This window comes from Oncorhynchus tshawytscha, linkage group LG01 (genome assembly GCF_018296145.1).
Source record: "Oncorhynchus tshawytscha isolate Ot180627B linkage group LG01, Otsh_v2.0, whole genome shotgun sequence".
NCBI classification, from domain to species: domain Eukaryota; kingdom Metazoa; phylum Chordata; class Actinopteri; order Salmoniformes; family Salmonidae; genus Oncorhynchus; species Oncorhynchus tshawytscha.
Window position 1 is genome coordinate 16,349,668 of NC_056429.1, and position 16,236 is coordinate 16,365,903.

Sequence of the window (16,236 nt, forward strand, 5' to 3'; positions counted from 1 at the left end):
CTCTACAGCGCTGCTGGTGTCTCCTGTCTGTTCAGCGCAGCCAGAGCTGCCAGCCTGCATGGAGCAGCCAGAGCTGCCAGCCTGCATGGAGCCGTCAGGGCTGCCAGCCTGCATGAAGCAGCCAGAGCTGTCAGTCTGCATGAAGCAGCCAGAGCTGTCAGTCTGCATGAAGCAGCCAGAGCTGTCAGTCTGCATGAAGCAGCCAGAGCTGTCAGTCTGCATGAAGCAGCCAGAGATGTCAGTCTGCATGAAGCAGCCAGAGCTGTCAGTCTGCATGAAGCAGCCAGAGCTGTCAGTCTGCATGGAGCAGCCAGAGCTGTCAGTCTGCATGGAGCAGCCAGAGATGTCAGTCTGCATGGAGCAGCCAGAGCTGTCAGTCTGCATGGAGCAGCCAGAGCTGTCAGTCTGCATGGAGCAGCCAGAGCTGTCAGTCTGCATGGAGCAGCCAGAGCTGTCAGTCTGCATGGAGCAGCCAGAGCTGCCAGTCTGCAAGGAGCTGCCAGTCTGCAAGGAGCTGCCAGTCTGCACGGAGCCGCCAGAGCTGCTAGTCTGTAAGAAGCCGCCAGAGCTGTCAGCCTACATGGAGCAGCCAGAGCCGCCAGTCAGCGTGGAGCAGCCAGATCTTTCAGTCTGCCAGGATCTGCCAGTCAACCAGACTCTTCCAGATCCGCCAGTCAACCAGACTCTTCCAGATCCGCCAGTCAAACAGACTCTTCCCGATCCGCCAGTCAACCAGACTCTTCCAGATCCGCCAGTCAAACAGACTCTTCCAGATCCGCCAGTCAACCAGACTCTTCCAGATCCGCCAGTCAGCCATACTCTTCCAGATCTGCCAGTCAGCCAGACTCTTCCAGATCCGCCAGTCAGCCAGACTCTTCCAGATCTGCCAGTCAGCCAGACTCTTCCAGATCTGCCAGTCAGCCAGACTCTTCCAGATCTGCCAGTCAACCAGACTCTTCCAGATCTGCCAGTCAACCAGTTCCAGATCCGCCAGTCAGCCGGGATCTGCCAGAACTGCCAGTCGGCCAGGATCTGCCAGGATCCGCTAGTCGGCCAGGATCTGCCAGTCAGCCAGTCAGCCAGGATCTGCCAGTCAGCCAGGATCTGCTGAAACCACCAGCCAGCCAGGATCTGGTAGATCTATCTACCTGCCTGAGCTTCCTCTCACTCCTGAGCTTTCTCTCACTCCTGAGCTTTCTCTCACTCCTGAGCTTTCTCTCACTCCCGAGCTTCCTCTCACTCCCGAGCTGCCTCAGTCCCGAGCTGTCCTTCAGTCCCGATCTGCTCCTCAGTCCAGTGGGGTTCTGGGTGAGGACTACTAGGCCATGGTCGGCGGCGAGGGTGGACTATCCAGGGACGCAAGGAGAGGGGACTAAGACATTGACTGAGTGGGGTCCACGTCCGGCGCCGGAGCCGCCACCATGGACAGACGCCCACCCGGACCCTCCCTATTGTTTTGAGGTGCGTTCGGGAGTCCGCACCTTAGGGGGGGGTTCTGTCACGCCCTGGTCGAAGTATTTTGTGTTTATCTTCATGTATTTGGTCAGGCCAGGGTGTGGCATGGGTTTTTGTATGTGGTGTGTATATATTGGGATTGTAGCTAGTGGGGTGATCTAGCAAAGTCTATGGCTGTCTGGAGTGGTTCTCAATCAGAGGCAGGTGTTTATCGTTGTCTCTGATTGGGAACCATATTTAGGCAGCCATATTCTTTGAGTTTGTCGTGGGTGATTGTCCTTAGTGTCCTTGTTCCTGTCTCTGTGTTAGTTTACGCAAGTATAGGCTGTTTCGGTTTTCGTTACGTTCTTTGTTTTGTAGTGTTTGTAATTGATTCGTGTTTTACGTTTGTTTATTAAATATGGATCGCAATCTACATGCTGCATTTTGGTCCGACTCTCCTTCACCACAAGAGAACCGTTACAGTGGTGCGATGCTCCTCACCTCTGCATTGTCAACAAAACAATACCAATGACCGTGGGGCAGACAGTGGCGCTGTTTCCCCTACTGCGGATTCTACATACAGCACTTTGTGATTGTTATACAATGAAATTGTACTGTTTAATTGAATTGCATTGAATGCATGTGAAGTGTCAGTCTTGCCCATCTGCCATCTCACTGCCAAAAATGGGGATCACAATGGAAATAAGCTTCCGGACTGTATTGTGTTTTTATCTTCAATAATAGTTTTATGTATGTAATGTTGTCTCCGGCTGGAGCAGCCTACTACTTTTAATGATCTAATAAATGAAATCAATTGCAGCTAGACCGAGGTACTGTGTATTCCTCCTACAGTAATATCCTAAAGGACCTAAAGCCTCTCTGTGTGTATCCTGACGCCCCAGGAGGTTTTAGCGTGGGGACAAACCAGGTCACAACCAGGACAAAACCCCTGGGATCTGATTAAAACAAAACAGCTGGTGGTTGATCCAGCGTTATTACAATAACTGCATATCCCTCAGACCCACTACAGAGAGCGTGCAGTGGAGTCCCGATCCCCCCCTACAATATGAACCATGACAAAAACAGTAGTTTCTGTGTGCGTGTGTACAGTGGGGCAAAAAACTTATTTTCCACCATAATTTGCAAATAAATTCATTAAAAATCCTACAATGTGATTTTCTGGATTTTTTTTCTCATTTTGTCTGTCATAGTTGAAGTGTACCTATGATGAAAATTACAGGCCTCTCTCATCTTTTTAAGTGGGAGAACTTGCACAAATGGTGGCTGACTAAATACTTTTTTGCCCCACTGTATGTGTTTCACAGAAGAGGAGTATTCCTGTGGGGTAGCGATGCCTGTGCTGTGTGTATGGTGGTATATCTAATAAATAGGGCTGTGACGTAATTGGAAAAACGATGTTACTGATGGTTATGGATGAAGATCATCATGTAAATAAAATAAATATTAATTTTAGGATTACATTTTTGTTTTATTAACTTTATTTTCCTGTAGATAAACTTCACCTAGTAGCGTGTTTACTAATGATTACAGTGGCAAGAAAAAGTATGTGAACCCTTTGGAATTACCTGGATTTCTGCATAAACTGGTCAACAATAGACAAAGACAGTCATCTTAAACTAATAACACACAAACAATTACACGTTTTCATGTCTTTACTGAACACACGTGTAAACATCCACAGTGAAAAATTACCTTGGGAATTAATTCTTCCGATGACAGCAAGCTGTCCAGGCCCTAAGACAGCCCCAAACCATGATGCTCCCTCCACCATACTTTACAGTTGGGATGATGTTTTGATGTTGGTGTGCTGTGCCTTTTTGTCTCCACACATAGTGTTAAGTGGGCCTTCCAAACAACTCAATTTAAATTTAATCTGTCCACAGAATATTTGGAACATAAAAGGTGCTCTTTAGCGAACTTCAGACGTGCAGCAATGTTGTTTTTGGACAGCAGTGGTTTCTTCTGTGGTGTCCTCCCATGAACACCATTTTTGTTTAGTGTTGTACGTATCGTAGACTCGTCAACAGAGATGTTAGCATGTTCCAGATTAAATAGTACCCGTAAAACACCGGTCTCAACGTCAACAGTGAAGAGGTGACTCCGTGATGCTGGCCTTCTAGGCAGAGTTGCAAAGAAAAAGCCATATCTCAGACCGGCCAATAAAAAGAAAAGATTAAGATGGGCAAAAGAACACAGGCACTGGACAGAGGAACTCTGACTAGAAGGCCAGCATCCCGGAGTCGCCTCTTCATTGTTGACGTTGAGACTGGTGTTTTGCGGGTACTATTTAATGAAGCTGCCAGTTGAGGACTTCTGATTCTCAAACTAGATACTCTAATGTACTTGTCCTCTTGCTCAGTTGTGCACCGGGGCCTACCACTCCTCTTTCTATTCTGGTTAGAGACAGTTTGCGCTGTTCTGTGAAGGGAGTAGTACACAGCGTTGTAAGAGATCTTCAGTTTCTTGGCAATTTCTCACATGGAATAGCCTTCATTTCTCAGAACAAGAATAGACTGACGAGTTTCAGAACAAAGTTATTTGTTTCTGGCCATTTTGAGCATGTAATCGAACACACAAATGCTGATGTTCCAGATAATAAAACTGTTCTTCTTTAGACTAGTTGAGTAACTGTTTTCAGCTATGCTAACATAATTTCAAAAGGGTTGTCTAATGATCAATTAGCCTTTTAAAGTTATAAACCTGGATTAGCTAACACAACGTGCCATTGGAACACGGGAGTGATGGTTGCTGATAATGGGCCTTTGTACGCCTATGTAGATATTCCATAAAAAATCTGCCGTTTCCAGCTACAATAGTCATTTACAACATTAACAATGTCTACACTGTATTTATGATAAATTTGATGTTATTTTTATGGACAAAAAATGAGTTCTTTTCAAAAACAAAGAAATTTCTAAGTGACCCCAAACTTTTGAACGCAATTTCTATACCACAATGCAATTGTGAGCATACAAGGCATTCTAAATTATACTACAACATCAGTCTCACTGAATATGGATGTTGAGTTGGTTGAATGTTCCAGAATGTTCTTCAGCTGGTGAACCTCTTCTTGTGTTGGGTAATGGCAGTAAGAAACACAGACATTTTGATATTTCTCACATCAATTGTATACACACCCACGGGGCAGTGCTCAACGTCTTGAAATACACATTGAATTCTGGATATTGTGGTTTGCTTACAACCAGGAAATGTATCTGGTAGTGAGATGCAGAAACGCTCGTATTTAAATTTAGCAGAAGCTCTTATCCAGAATGACATACAGTTAGTGCATTTATCTTAAGAAACTAGGTGGGCCAACCACATCTCACAGTCATAGTGGGCTCCCAAGTGGCGCAGCGGTCTAAGGCACTGCATCTTAGTGCTAGGAGCGTCACTACAGACCCTGGTTTGACAACCGGCTGTGATTGGGAGTCCCATAGGGCGACGCACAATTGGCCTAGCGTCATCCGGGTTAGGGTTGGGCCAGAGTAGGCCGTCATTGTAAAATAAGAATTTGTTCATACAGTCAGGGGGGAAAGTATTTGATCCCCTGCTGATTTTGTACGTTTGCCCACTGACAAAGAAATGATCAGTCTATAATTTTAATGGTAGGTTTATTTGTACAGTGAGAGACAGAATAGCAACAACAAAAATCCAGAAAAACGCATGTCAATAATGTTATACATTGATTTACATTTTAATGAGGGAAATAAGTATTTGACCCCCTCTCAATCAGAAAGATTTCTGGCCCCCAGGTGTCTTTCATACAGGTAATGAGCTGAGATTAGGAGCACACTCTTAGCCCAGAACTACACGGGAGGATCTTGTCAATGATCTCAAGGCAGCTGGGACCATAGACACCAAGAAAACAATTGGTAACACACTGCGCCGTGAAGGAATGAAATCCTGCAGCGCCCGCAACGTCCCCCTGCTCAAGAAAGCACATATACGGATGGCAGGGTAGCCTAGTGGTTAGAGTGTTGGACTAGTAACCAGAAGGTTGCAAGTTCAAGTCCCCGAGCTGACAAGGTACAAATCTGTTGTTCTGCCCCTGAACAGGCAGTTAACCTGCTGTTCCTAGGCCATCATTGAAAATAAGAATTTGTTCTTAACTGACTTGCCTGGTTAAATAAAGGTTATATAAATATAAATATATTTACCTCAAAAAAGTAGCTATCAAAAGTCAGAACTAGTAAGGAGGTAAAAAGTTGTGTGTTAGTTTACAAAAGCTGTGGGATTATTTAAGATACTCTTTGAAGAGGTGGGGTTTCAGATGTTTTCGGATGACGGGCAAGGGACTCTGCTGTCCTAGCTTCTGAGTGAAGCTGGTTCCACCAATCGGGTGCCAGGACAGAGAAGAGCTTGGACTGGGCTGAGCGGGAGGACCAAGGGACCAGAGGTGGCAGAACGGAGTGCTCGTTCGGGTGTAGGGTTTGAGCATAGCTTGGTTGGAGGGGGCAGTTCCTCTTGCTGCTCCGTAGGCAAGTACCATGGTCTTGCAGTGAATGTGAGATTTGACTGGAAGCCAGTGGAGTGTGCGTAGGTGCTCGGTGACATGGGAGAACTTGGGAAGGTTGAACACTCAGTGGGTATTTGCGTGAAGTGAGGAAATTCAACATTTTTATGACATGGACATATATGGACGTATATAGTTAAATAGAGAAGGGGTGACGTTTCCCTTAAAACATCTCATCTTTCCAACTGTCCTTTGATGTTGGACCAGCTGATCTGCTAGTTGCACAGGGATGTAAAGTGCTATAGGCTCAAACGTATCAAACTAAAAATAGTTTGATGCGTGGACATTATTTTATACAATGCATGTTTTGATTGCTTGCGAATAAATAAATAAATTGGTCTTCTTTTAAAAAAGGTTGAATGTGTCTGATTATATATGAATTATTCAACAGCAGTCGACAAGGTTGTTCTGGCTCTGAGGCCTATAATGCGATAATGTTGTGTCCAATAGACAATGTGTCAGTCTTCTCCAAACTGGCATGGTATAATTTGATACAGAATATTTATTTAATTTATAGACTAATCAACCTTTCTTTTGCTGATCAGGCCCGATTCTGGCAGATATGCACCCCTAGGGGCGGCAAAAAAAATTGCCACGCTCCTATCCTCACACAGTACAATAGTAGCCTAGGCTATCTTCATACTAAAGAATAGCTGTCCCCTTCATACTTTCCTTGTCAATTCATTATCTTATAGAATACTTCCAAAAATCCGAATGTTTTTTAATGTGTTTTATGGAAAGGTTAAATATTGCTTGTGTCTGACATACACGGATGGCTTTGATTGACAGGTGCTTTTATAGGAGTGTGCGTGTGTCCACTTGACTTATTCCACATTTTGCTGTGTTACAGCCTCAATTAAAAACTGATTTAATTTTAAATTGTCTCACCGATCTACACATTATACTGGATAATTACAAAGGGAAAACATGTTTTAAGAAATTTTCGCACATTTATTTAAAATGAAATACAGAAATATCTCATTTGCGTAAGTATTCTCAAAACGAAGTAAATACTTTGTAGAAGCACTTTTGGCAGCGATTACAACTGTGATTCTTTCTGGGTAAGTCTTTAAAGAGCTTTCCACAGCTGGATTGTGCAACATTTTCCCAGTAATCTTTTCTAAATTCTTCGAGCTCTGTCAAATAGTTGTTGATCATTGCTAGACAACCATTTTCAGATCTTGCCATAAATTTTCAAATCTGTAACTTGGCCACTCATGAACATTCACTGTCTTCTTGGTAAGTAACTCCAGTGTAGATTTGGCCTTGTGTTTTAGGTTATTGTTCTGCTGAAAGATGAATTAATCTCCCAGTGTCGGGTGGAAAGCAGACTGAACCAGGTTTTCCTCTAGGATTTTGCCTGTGCTTAACTCCATTCCATTTATTTTATATCCTGAAAAACTCTCCAGCCCTTAGCGATTACAAGCATACCCATAACATGATGCAGCCACCACTATGCTTGAAAATACGGAGAGTTGTACTCAGTAATGTGTTCTATTGGATTTGCCCCAAACATAACATTTTGTATTCAGGACAAAATGTTAATTGCTTTGCCACATTTTTTTGCAATATTCCTTTACTGCCTTGTTGCAAACAGGATGCCTGTTTTGTAATGTTTTTATTCTGTACAGGCTTCTTTTCACTCTGTCAATTAGGTTAGTATTATGGAGTAACTACAATGTTGTTGATCCATCCTCAGTTTTCTGTTTTAAAATCACCATTGCCCTCTAAGCGGTTTCCTTCCTCTCTGGCAACTACGTTATGAAGGACACCTGTATTTTTGGAGTGACTGGGTGTATTGGAAAACCATCCAAACTTGAATGAATAACTTCACCATGCTCAAAGGGATATTCAATGTCTGCTTATTTTATTTTACCCATCTACTGTACCAATAGGTGCCTTTCTTTGCAAGGCTTTGGAAAACATCGCTGGTTTTTGTGGTTGAATCTCTGTTTGAAATTCACTGCTTGACTAAGGGACCTTACAGATAATTGTATGTGTGGGTTACAGAGATGAGGTAGTCATAAAAAACATGTTAAACTATTATTGCACACAGAGTGAGTCCATGCAACTTATTATGTGACTTGTTAAGTTCATTTTTACTACTGGGCTTGCCATAACAAAGAGGTTCAATACTTATTGACTCAAGACATTTCAGCTTTTCATTTTGTATTCATTTGTAAACATTTCAAAAAAGATCATTCCACTTCGACATTATGGGGTATTGTGTGTAGGCCAGGTATAGAAACATCTAAATGGAATCCATTTTAAATGCAGGCTGTAACACAACCATATGTAGAAAAAGTAGTGCTAGGCAATTATTTATTTTTGAGGTCGGTTCGTTTAAAAAAAATAACGGTTTTCAATTTCAATTATTTAAAAAAAAACATTAAATGCACTATGCAACACAGAATAAAACAATTGATAAAGGTCCCGTGATGGTAGTGGCTGCCCATTACTGCTTATCACTTATTAACCAACATTTATTCACATTACTTTACTTTAATAAAATATTGCAGTTGTTGTGCAGCCTATATCACATTTGTTTGATTTGATTACTTTATTATTTCATTCCAAGTCGTCATCTCATCTCTATAGGGCTGCTGCCTATGCTGTCTGACAAAATCACTATTTTGTATTCCTTCCAACCTCATAGGTAAAAAACAATAATCATCTGTGTGTGGTTGTATCAGCTGTTTGTGGTTGTATCTGCTGTGTATGGTGGAATATTAACAGAATATAAAATCAGTAAAGCTGTCTGACTTTAGTCAGTAAACTGCATTCAGTGGTGTAAAGTACTTAAGTAAAAATATTTAAAAAATACTACTTAAGTCGTTTGTTGCAGTATCTGTACTTTACTTTACTATTTATATTTTTGACTACTTCACTTTTACTTCACTACATTCCTAATGAAAATAATGTACTTTTTACTCCATTCATTTTCCCTGACACCCAAAAGTACTCGTTACATTTTGAATGCTTAGCAGGACAGGAAAATGGCCCAATTCACACACTTATCAAGAGAACATCCCTGGGCATCCCCTGCCTCTAATCTGGCAGACTCATTAAACACAAATGTTTCATTTGTAAAGGATGTTTGCGTGTTGTAGTGTGCCCCTGGCTATCTGTAAATTAAAAATAAAATACAAAATTATGCTGTCAGGTTTGCTTAATATAAGCAATTTGAAATTATTTATACTTTGACTTCTGATTCTTAAGTATATTTTTGCAATTACATTTGATGCCTAAGTATATTTACTTTTACTTGAGTCATTTTCTATTAAGGTGTCTTTACTTTTACTCAAGTATGACAATTGGGTACTTTTTCTACCACTGATTGCATTTCCCCATTGGGGGCTACGTCAGTCCACTGCCATTGAGGAAAGTGAGAGGCTTGGCAAGCCACGGATCAAAGGAGCCTGTTTTCTGAGGGGCTGAGGAAGGCTGAGGTAACACATGTCTTATCCCCTGTGTTAGATAATGTTATATAAAAGACTCAAATCTACTGGGTACTGCACAATACATGTTCGTCAGAGATCCAGGGTGTCTGTTCTCTGGTGAGCCTGCAGCACCTGCTGACAGCACTGCATAAGACTCTTTATTTAACTAGGCAAGTCAGTTAAGAGCAAATTCTTATTTACAATGACGGCCTACCCCGGCCAAACCCAAACAACGCTGGGACAATTGTGCTCCACCCTATGGAACACCCAATCACGGTCGGATGTGATTCAGCCTGGATTCAGACCAGGGACTGTAGTGACGCCTCTTGCACTGAGACGCAGTGCCTTAGACTGCTGTGCCACTCGAGACACACCGATCCTGTAGAGGTTTTAACCTCAAGTTCAACACCCCCTGTTTAAGTCAATAAACAGTAGAAGCGGTATTGTCCAACCTCTTGAATGATAGGGCAACAATTAGGATCCCGCCTAAATAGACATACCCAAACGTAATTATTTTTCATGAGACGGCCATCAACAATAATTGGTAAAGTTGCCTAGTTTTAGAAAGGTCTGGAACTCACCTTTCTGAGAAAAATAGTTCTAAATTGCTAAGGTGTACTCACTTTTGAGGACACAAGCTCAAGTACATAGTACAAATATTAACAAAATATGAAAAATCATACATTATTTTTTACTATTCAACAAATGTGGGGAAATAGGAATTTAAATGACTGAAACGCTCTCTAAATATATTAACAATCAAATGATAAAATACTTACTGTAAGATTTCACCTTTGTCATAAATGTAAAACAAATATGATCATACTTAGGGACAGTACAATATTGGCACTATTTCATATAACTGACGACAACATCCACTGAGCAACTCAGAGACCCCATTCAAATGTGTGCAGACTCGTTACAACTTCAGCTTTAAGCACAAAGTGATTTAGTCCATCTGTGACCAAGAGAAATGGATCTTGTTTCAATTCTATTAAATGATTTAGTATTTTTTCATGTCAAGACTGTTTCATATGTGCTATTGCAAGCCCAGCTGTGAGTGTCACAGGCACAGGAAATTGTTCCTTTGTCTGGATAGGCCAGAAAATGTGACACGTCACTCCCTATGCAAATGTGGAGGGGGGTTCAAATAGAAAATGTGTGGCTTTCAAACGTTGCAGAAAATGTAAATGATAATATTATTCATAAAGATATATTTAGGAATTAGTGTTTTTTAGGGCAGTGGTTCCCAAACTTTTTTGAACCATGACACACCTTGATATAGAAAATTCTGCGGCACACCTAAAATGTCCTTATTAATTTATTTAGTGGTAATGACCTCCATCTCATCTGAACCATACTGCAAATTATCTATTTTCTGTGACAAACTTTTAATAGATCAAATAGTGTTTATTTGAACTATTTTAATCATTTGCATAGTTCCTTACTCATGGTGATTCATTTGTGTGTACCCCTTTAAGAGCATCACGCAATCCACACCAGAAAGAAAAAAATGTAGCTCTGGTAAAATATGTCTTCAGCGTTGAACAGTTTGAGCTGGAGACGAGAGGATTTCTGCATTGTAAAAGGTGCAACCACGGACACAAGGCCATGCTCTGTTTTCTATCTATGGCAGAGACTGTATATAGCTAAACTTAGTCAGATTCTCACAGGTGAAGTAAAATTATACAAAATGACTTTGCTCTTGATGCGCCCCCCTCAGATGATTCAAATGTAACAGCCTGAGCACAACAGACTTGAAACAATAATACAGATGTAATCATGCGCAGTAAAATGTATTATCTGAGCGGCAGTGGTGCTCCCAAGTCAAAATAACATGTACATTCCACAGGTCACATTTGTGAGATACATTTTTTTTAAATCAAGAGTAGCAAAAAATGTACGGCACACCTGAGAGTTCCTCAAGGCACACCGGTTGAAAACCACTGATCTAGAGAAGCTGTCTACCCACTGGGCACAGACGTCAATTCAACATATATTCCACGTTGGTTCAATGTAATTTCATTGAAATGACGTGGAAACAATGTTGATTCAACCAGTGTGTGCCAAGTGAGTAGCCCTTTAGCTGCCTACATGTATGTTAAAGTGGCCAGCAAAGGATGAAAATGTACTGTAGGTACTCACACCAAGAAGTGGTAGAGGAAGCATCTCAATCCAGCAGGTCTCTCTAGGAAGTTGTAGACATCTCCCTGCATGCTAGTCTTGGTGACGTAGGGGCTCTGGGAGTGTATGGTGGAGCGCAGCCGGCTGGCTGGAGGGAGAGGAGGGTTAGGGCAGTAGGCAGGGGGCCGGCCGTCGATCTGCAGTGGTGGGTCCTTTGTGTCCGTCTGCGGGCTGCAGGGAGTGTCTGACCCATTATTCACCGCTGTGGGCTCCAGTTTCAGTGAAACAGGAGAGTAGCGTGTACTGTCAGCAGTAGCAGCGGCAGCCTCATCCAGGGCCAGGGACCTGTCACTGTCCATGGTGCCCATGCCTTGGCTCCTCCTACCCATGGGGCTCGGTCCCGGGTTGGTAAGGCTGGTGGTGGCATGACCATTTGGCCCGAAGGTCTTGGATCCTCCACCACCACTACCACTGTAGTCTCTGTGTGCACGGTTCAGCAGCTGAAAGGGACATCCTCGCTTCTCGCTCATACTGCCAAAGAGAACAGTCCGGTTCAAAGGAGCAGGAGGCTGGGTTAAAGGTCAGACAGGTCCAGGTGGGAGGAGATAAACAGCTAATGACAAGGCACGTCCACCCCAGAGACTAAAGAACACTTTGTTAGGCGACAGAATTGCAGAGGAGAAGAGGAGATCAGATAGGTTAGATCTAATGGGCAGGGTGATCACAGTGACAGTTGAACCTTGTAACACAGTACCAGTCACCAACCTGCTGAGATGGTTGGCACTTTGCAGGCTTTGGTTCTGACCAAGCCCGACACTTAAACCCTAAACAGCAACTAATGAAATAATAATTAAGACCTTGATTAGATGAAATAGGGTATTAGTGCTGCACTGAAGCAAAAGTTGACAGCCACAACATGTAGCTCTCCAGGAACAGCCTTTCAGCCTCCGACCACAAGGACTTGTTTCCATAATCTGTTCACCACTTTTAAGACCCAGGTCAGTCTCCTTAAGGAAATACTGAACAAAAATATAACCGCAACATGTAAAGTCTTGGTCCCATGTTCCATGAGCTGAAATAAAAGATCCCAGAAATGTTGCATAGGGACAAAAAGGTTATTTCTCTGAAATCTTGTGCACAAATTTGTTTACATCCCTGTTAGTGAGCATTTTTCCTTTGCCAAGATAATCTAGCCACCTGACAGGTGTGGCATATCAAGAAGCTGATTAAACAGCATGATCATTACACAGGTGCACCTTGTGCTGGGGACAATAAAAGGCCACTCTAAAATGTGCAGTTTTGTCACACAACACAATGCCACAGATGTCTCAAGTTGAGGGAGCATGCAATTGGCATGCTGACTGCAGGAATGTCCACCAAAGCTGCTGTTGCTAGAGCATTGAATGTTAATTTCTCTACCGTAATCCGCCTCCAACGTCATTTTAGAGAATTTGTCAGCACGTTCAACCGGCCTCAAAAGACAGACCACGTGTAACCACGCCAGCCCAGGACCTCCACATCTGGCTTCTTCACCTGTGGAATCATCTGAGACCAGCCACCCGGACAGCTGATGAAACTGTGGGTTTGTACAACCAGGAATTTCTGCACAAACTGTCAGAAACCGTCTCAGGGAAGCTCATCTGCATGCTTGTTGTCCTCACCAAGGTCTTAACCTAAATGCAGTTCGGCGTCGTAACCGAGAAGTGTGCTCTTCACGGATGAATCCCAATTTCAACTGTACCGGGAAGATAGTAGACAGCGTGTATGGCGTCGTGTGGGCGAGCGGTTTGCTGATGTCAACGTTGTGAACAGCGTGCCCCATGGTGGTGGTGGGGTTATGGTATGTGCAGGCATAAGCTACGGACAACGAACACAATTGCATTTTATCGACTTCATGTTTGAGCATGATAATGCACAGCCCCATGTCACAAGGATCTGTACACAAGTTTGGGATGCTCTTGATCGATGTGTATGACAGCATGTTCCAGTTCCCGACAATATCCAGCAACTTCGCACAGCCATTGAAGAGGAGTGGGACAACATTCCACAGGATACAATCAACAGCCTGGTCAACTCAATCCGAAGGTGATGTGTCATGTTGCTTGAGGTAAATGGTAGTCACACCAGATACTGACTGGTTTTCTGATCCACGCCCCTACTATTTTTTTTAAGGTATCTATGACCAACATATGCATACAGTGGGGCAAAAAGGTATTTAGTCAGCCACCAATTGTGCAAGTTCTCCCACTTAAAAAGATGAGAGAGGCCTGTAATTTTCATCATAGGTACACTTCAACTATGACAGACAAAATTAGAAGAAAAAAATCCAGAAAATCACATTGTAGGATCTTTAATTAATTTATTTGCAAATTATGATGGAAAATAAGTATTTGGTCACCTACAAACAAGCAAGATTTCTGGCTCTCACAGACCTGTGACTTCTTCTTTAAGAGGCTCCTCTGTCCTCCACTCGTTACCTGTATTAATGGCACCTTTTTGAACTTGTTATCAGTATAAAAGACACCTGTCCACAACCTCAAACAGTCACACTCCAAACTCCACTATGGCCAAGACCAAAGAGCTGTCAAAGGACACCAGAAACAAAATTGTAGACCTGCACCAGGCTGGGAAGACTGAATCTGCAATAGGTAAGCAGATTGGTTTGAAGAAATCAACTGTGGGAGCAATTATTAGGAAATGGAAGACATACAAGACCACTGATAATCTCCCTCGATCTGGGGCTCCACGCAAGATCTCACCTCGTGGGGTCAGAGAGCTGGGACCAAAGTAACAAAGCCTACCATCAGTAACACACTACGCCACCAGGGACTCAAATCCTGTAGTGCCAGACGTGTCTACCTGCTTAAGCCAGTATATATCCAGGCCCGTCTGAAGTTTGCTAGAGAGAATTTGGATGATCCAGAAGAAGATTGGGAGAATGTCATATGGTCAGATGAAACCAAAATAGAACTTTTTGGTAAAAACTCAACTCGTCGTGTTTGGAGGACAAAGAATGCTGAGTTGCATCCAAAGAACACCATACCTACTATGAAGCATGGGGGTGGAAACATCATGCTTTGGGCTGTTTTTCTGCAAAGGGACCAGGACGACTGATCCGTGTAAAGGAAAGAATGAATGGGGCCATGTATCGTGAGATTTTGAGTGAAAACCTCCTTCCATCAGCAAGGGCATTGAAGATGAAACGTGGCTGGGTCTTTCAGCATGACAATGATCCCGGGCAACGAAGGAGTGGCTTCGTAAGAAGCATTTCAAGGTCCTGGAGTGGCCTAGCCAGTCTCCAGATCTCAACCCCATAGAAAATCTTTGGAGGGAGTTGAAAGTCCGTGTTGCCCAGCAACAGCCCCAAAACATCACTGCTCTAGAGGAGATCTGCATGGAGGAATGGCCCAAAACACCAGCAACAGTGTGTGAAAACCTTGTGAAGACTTACAGAAAATGTTTGACCTCTGTCATTGCCAACAAAGGGTACATAACAAAGTATTGAGATAAACTTTTGTTATTCGCCAAATACTTATTTTCCACCATAATTTGCAAATAAATTCATTAAAAATCCTACAATGTGATTTTCTGGATTTCTTTTCTTCTCATTTTGTCTGTCATAGGTGAAGTGTACCTATGATGAAAATTACAGGCCTCTCTCCTCTTCTTAAGTGGGAGAACTTGCACAATTGGTGGCTGACTAAATACTTTTTTGCCCCACTGTATCTGTATTCCCAGTGATGTGAAATCCATAGATTAGGGCCGAATGAATTTATTTCAATTGACAGATTTTCTTATATGAACTGTAATTCAGTAAAATCTTTGAAATTGTTGCATGTTGCATTAATCTTTGTTCAGTGTAATTAGTGCATTTTCCTTTTCAGGTGGATGATGCTAGAGAAGGAGATGGAGAGACAGAGGGTAAAGGAGCTTGGATATGATAGACTATGCCTGAGATGGCATATCTTACCTTATATTCATCCTTCATATGTGCCGTTGCTATAACTCACTTGTTTACAATAGGAAATCAGACATTAACACTTCCAGGTCTCAGAATCTCAGAATGTTCTGTTCTTGTCCAAAGTTCAAACATGAATCTGACGACTTGTGCCTGTACATAAGTAGAAGTCACATCCCAGGCCTGAGCCCTGAGAGCTCACACAGAGGATTCTGGTCCATTAATGTTGCAAGGGGATGAGGGCGGACAGGGGATTACCATTGTGACTATGGATTTGGAGAAGTGTGTCATCTCTATGCGTCATCATTATAGCTATCTCCTTTCACATGTGATCTGTTTACATCAACACTGCCAACAGACACAATACTGGTAACTTTACTCAAACTGGTAATGGATGTCAAGCGGTCCAAAGTTGAGAGGCATTGGACCATCTTGGTAACAGATAATGTGTGTGTGTGTGTGTGTCACCCTGCATGATTGATTCCTTAGCCAATGGTAGAGACCAGAGGTCACCACACACAAGGTCTACAAAACATTTATAGAGGATCACACAAGAACTTTACCTCAGGTGAAATACTACCCTGATATCATTGACTGAATTTAGGCCATAGTCCATCATGTTCCTTCTTATTCTCTATAGACCAGCATCAACCACCATAAAAGTCATGGCCACTATTCAGTAGGCGTCAAAACCTTTTCCTTAAGGAAATTGACCTGAGTATGAAAAGTGAACGGATCAT

The 16,236-nt window shown here is 42.6% G+C and overlaps 1 protein-coding gene across 1 annotated transcript in view; it reads right to left on the bottom strand.

Moving 5' to 3' along the window:
- The window catches only part of LOC112260298 (potassium voltage-gated channel subfamily KQT member 1-like), a 71,398-nt gene extending 59,215 nt beyond the window's left edge, over positions 1 to 12,183 (bottom strand). Inside the window, exon 1 of the mRNA XM_024435338.1 lies at positions 11,560 to 12,183. Coding sequence (XP_024291106.1) covers positions 11,560 to 12,068 — 509 coding nt within the window. The 5' untranslated portion in view covers positions 12,069 to 12,183. The remainder of the gene's footprint in view (positions 1 to 11,559) is intronic.
- Positions 12,184 to 16,236: the final 4,053 nt, after the last annotated feature.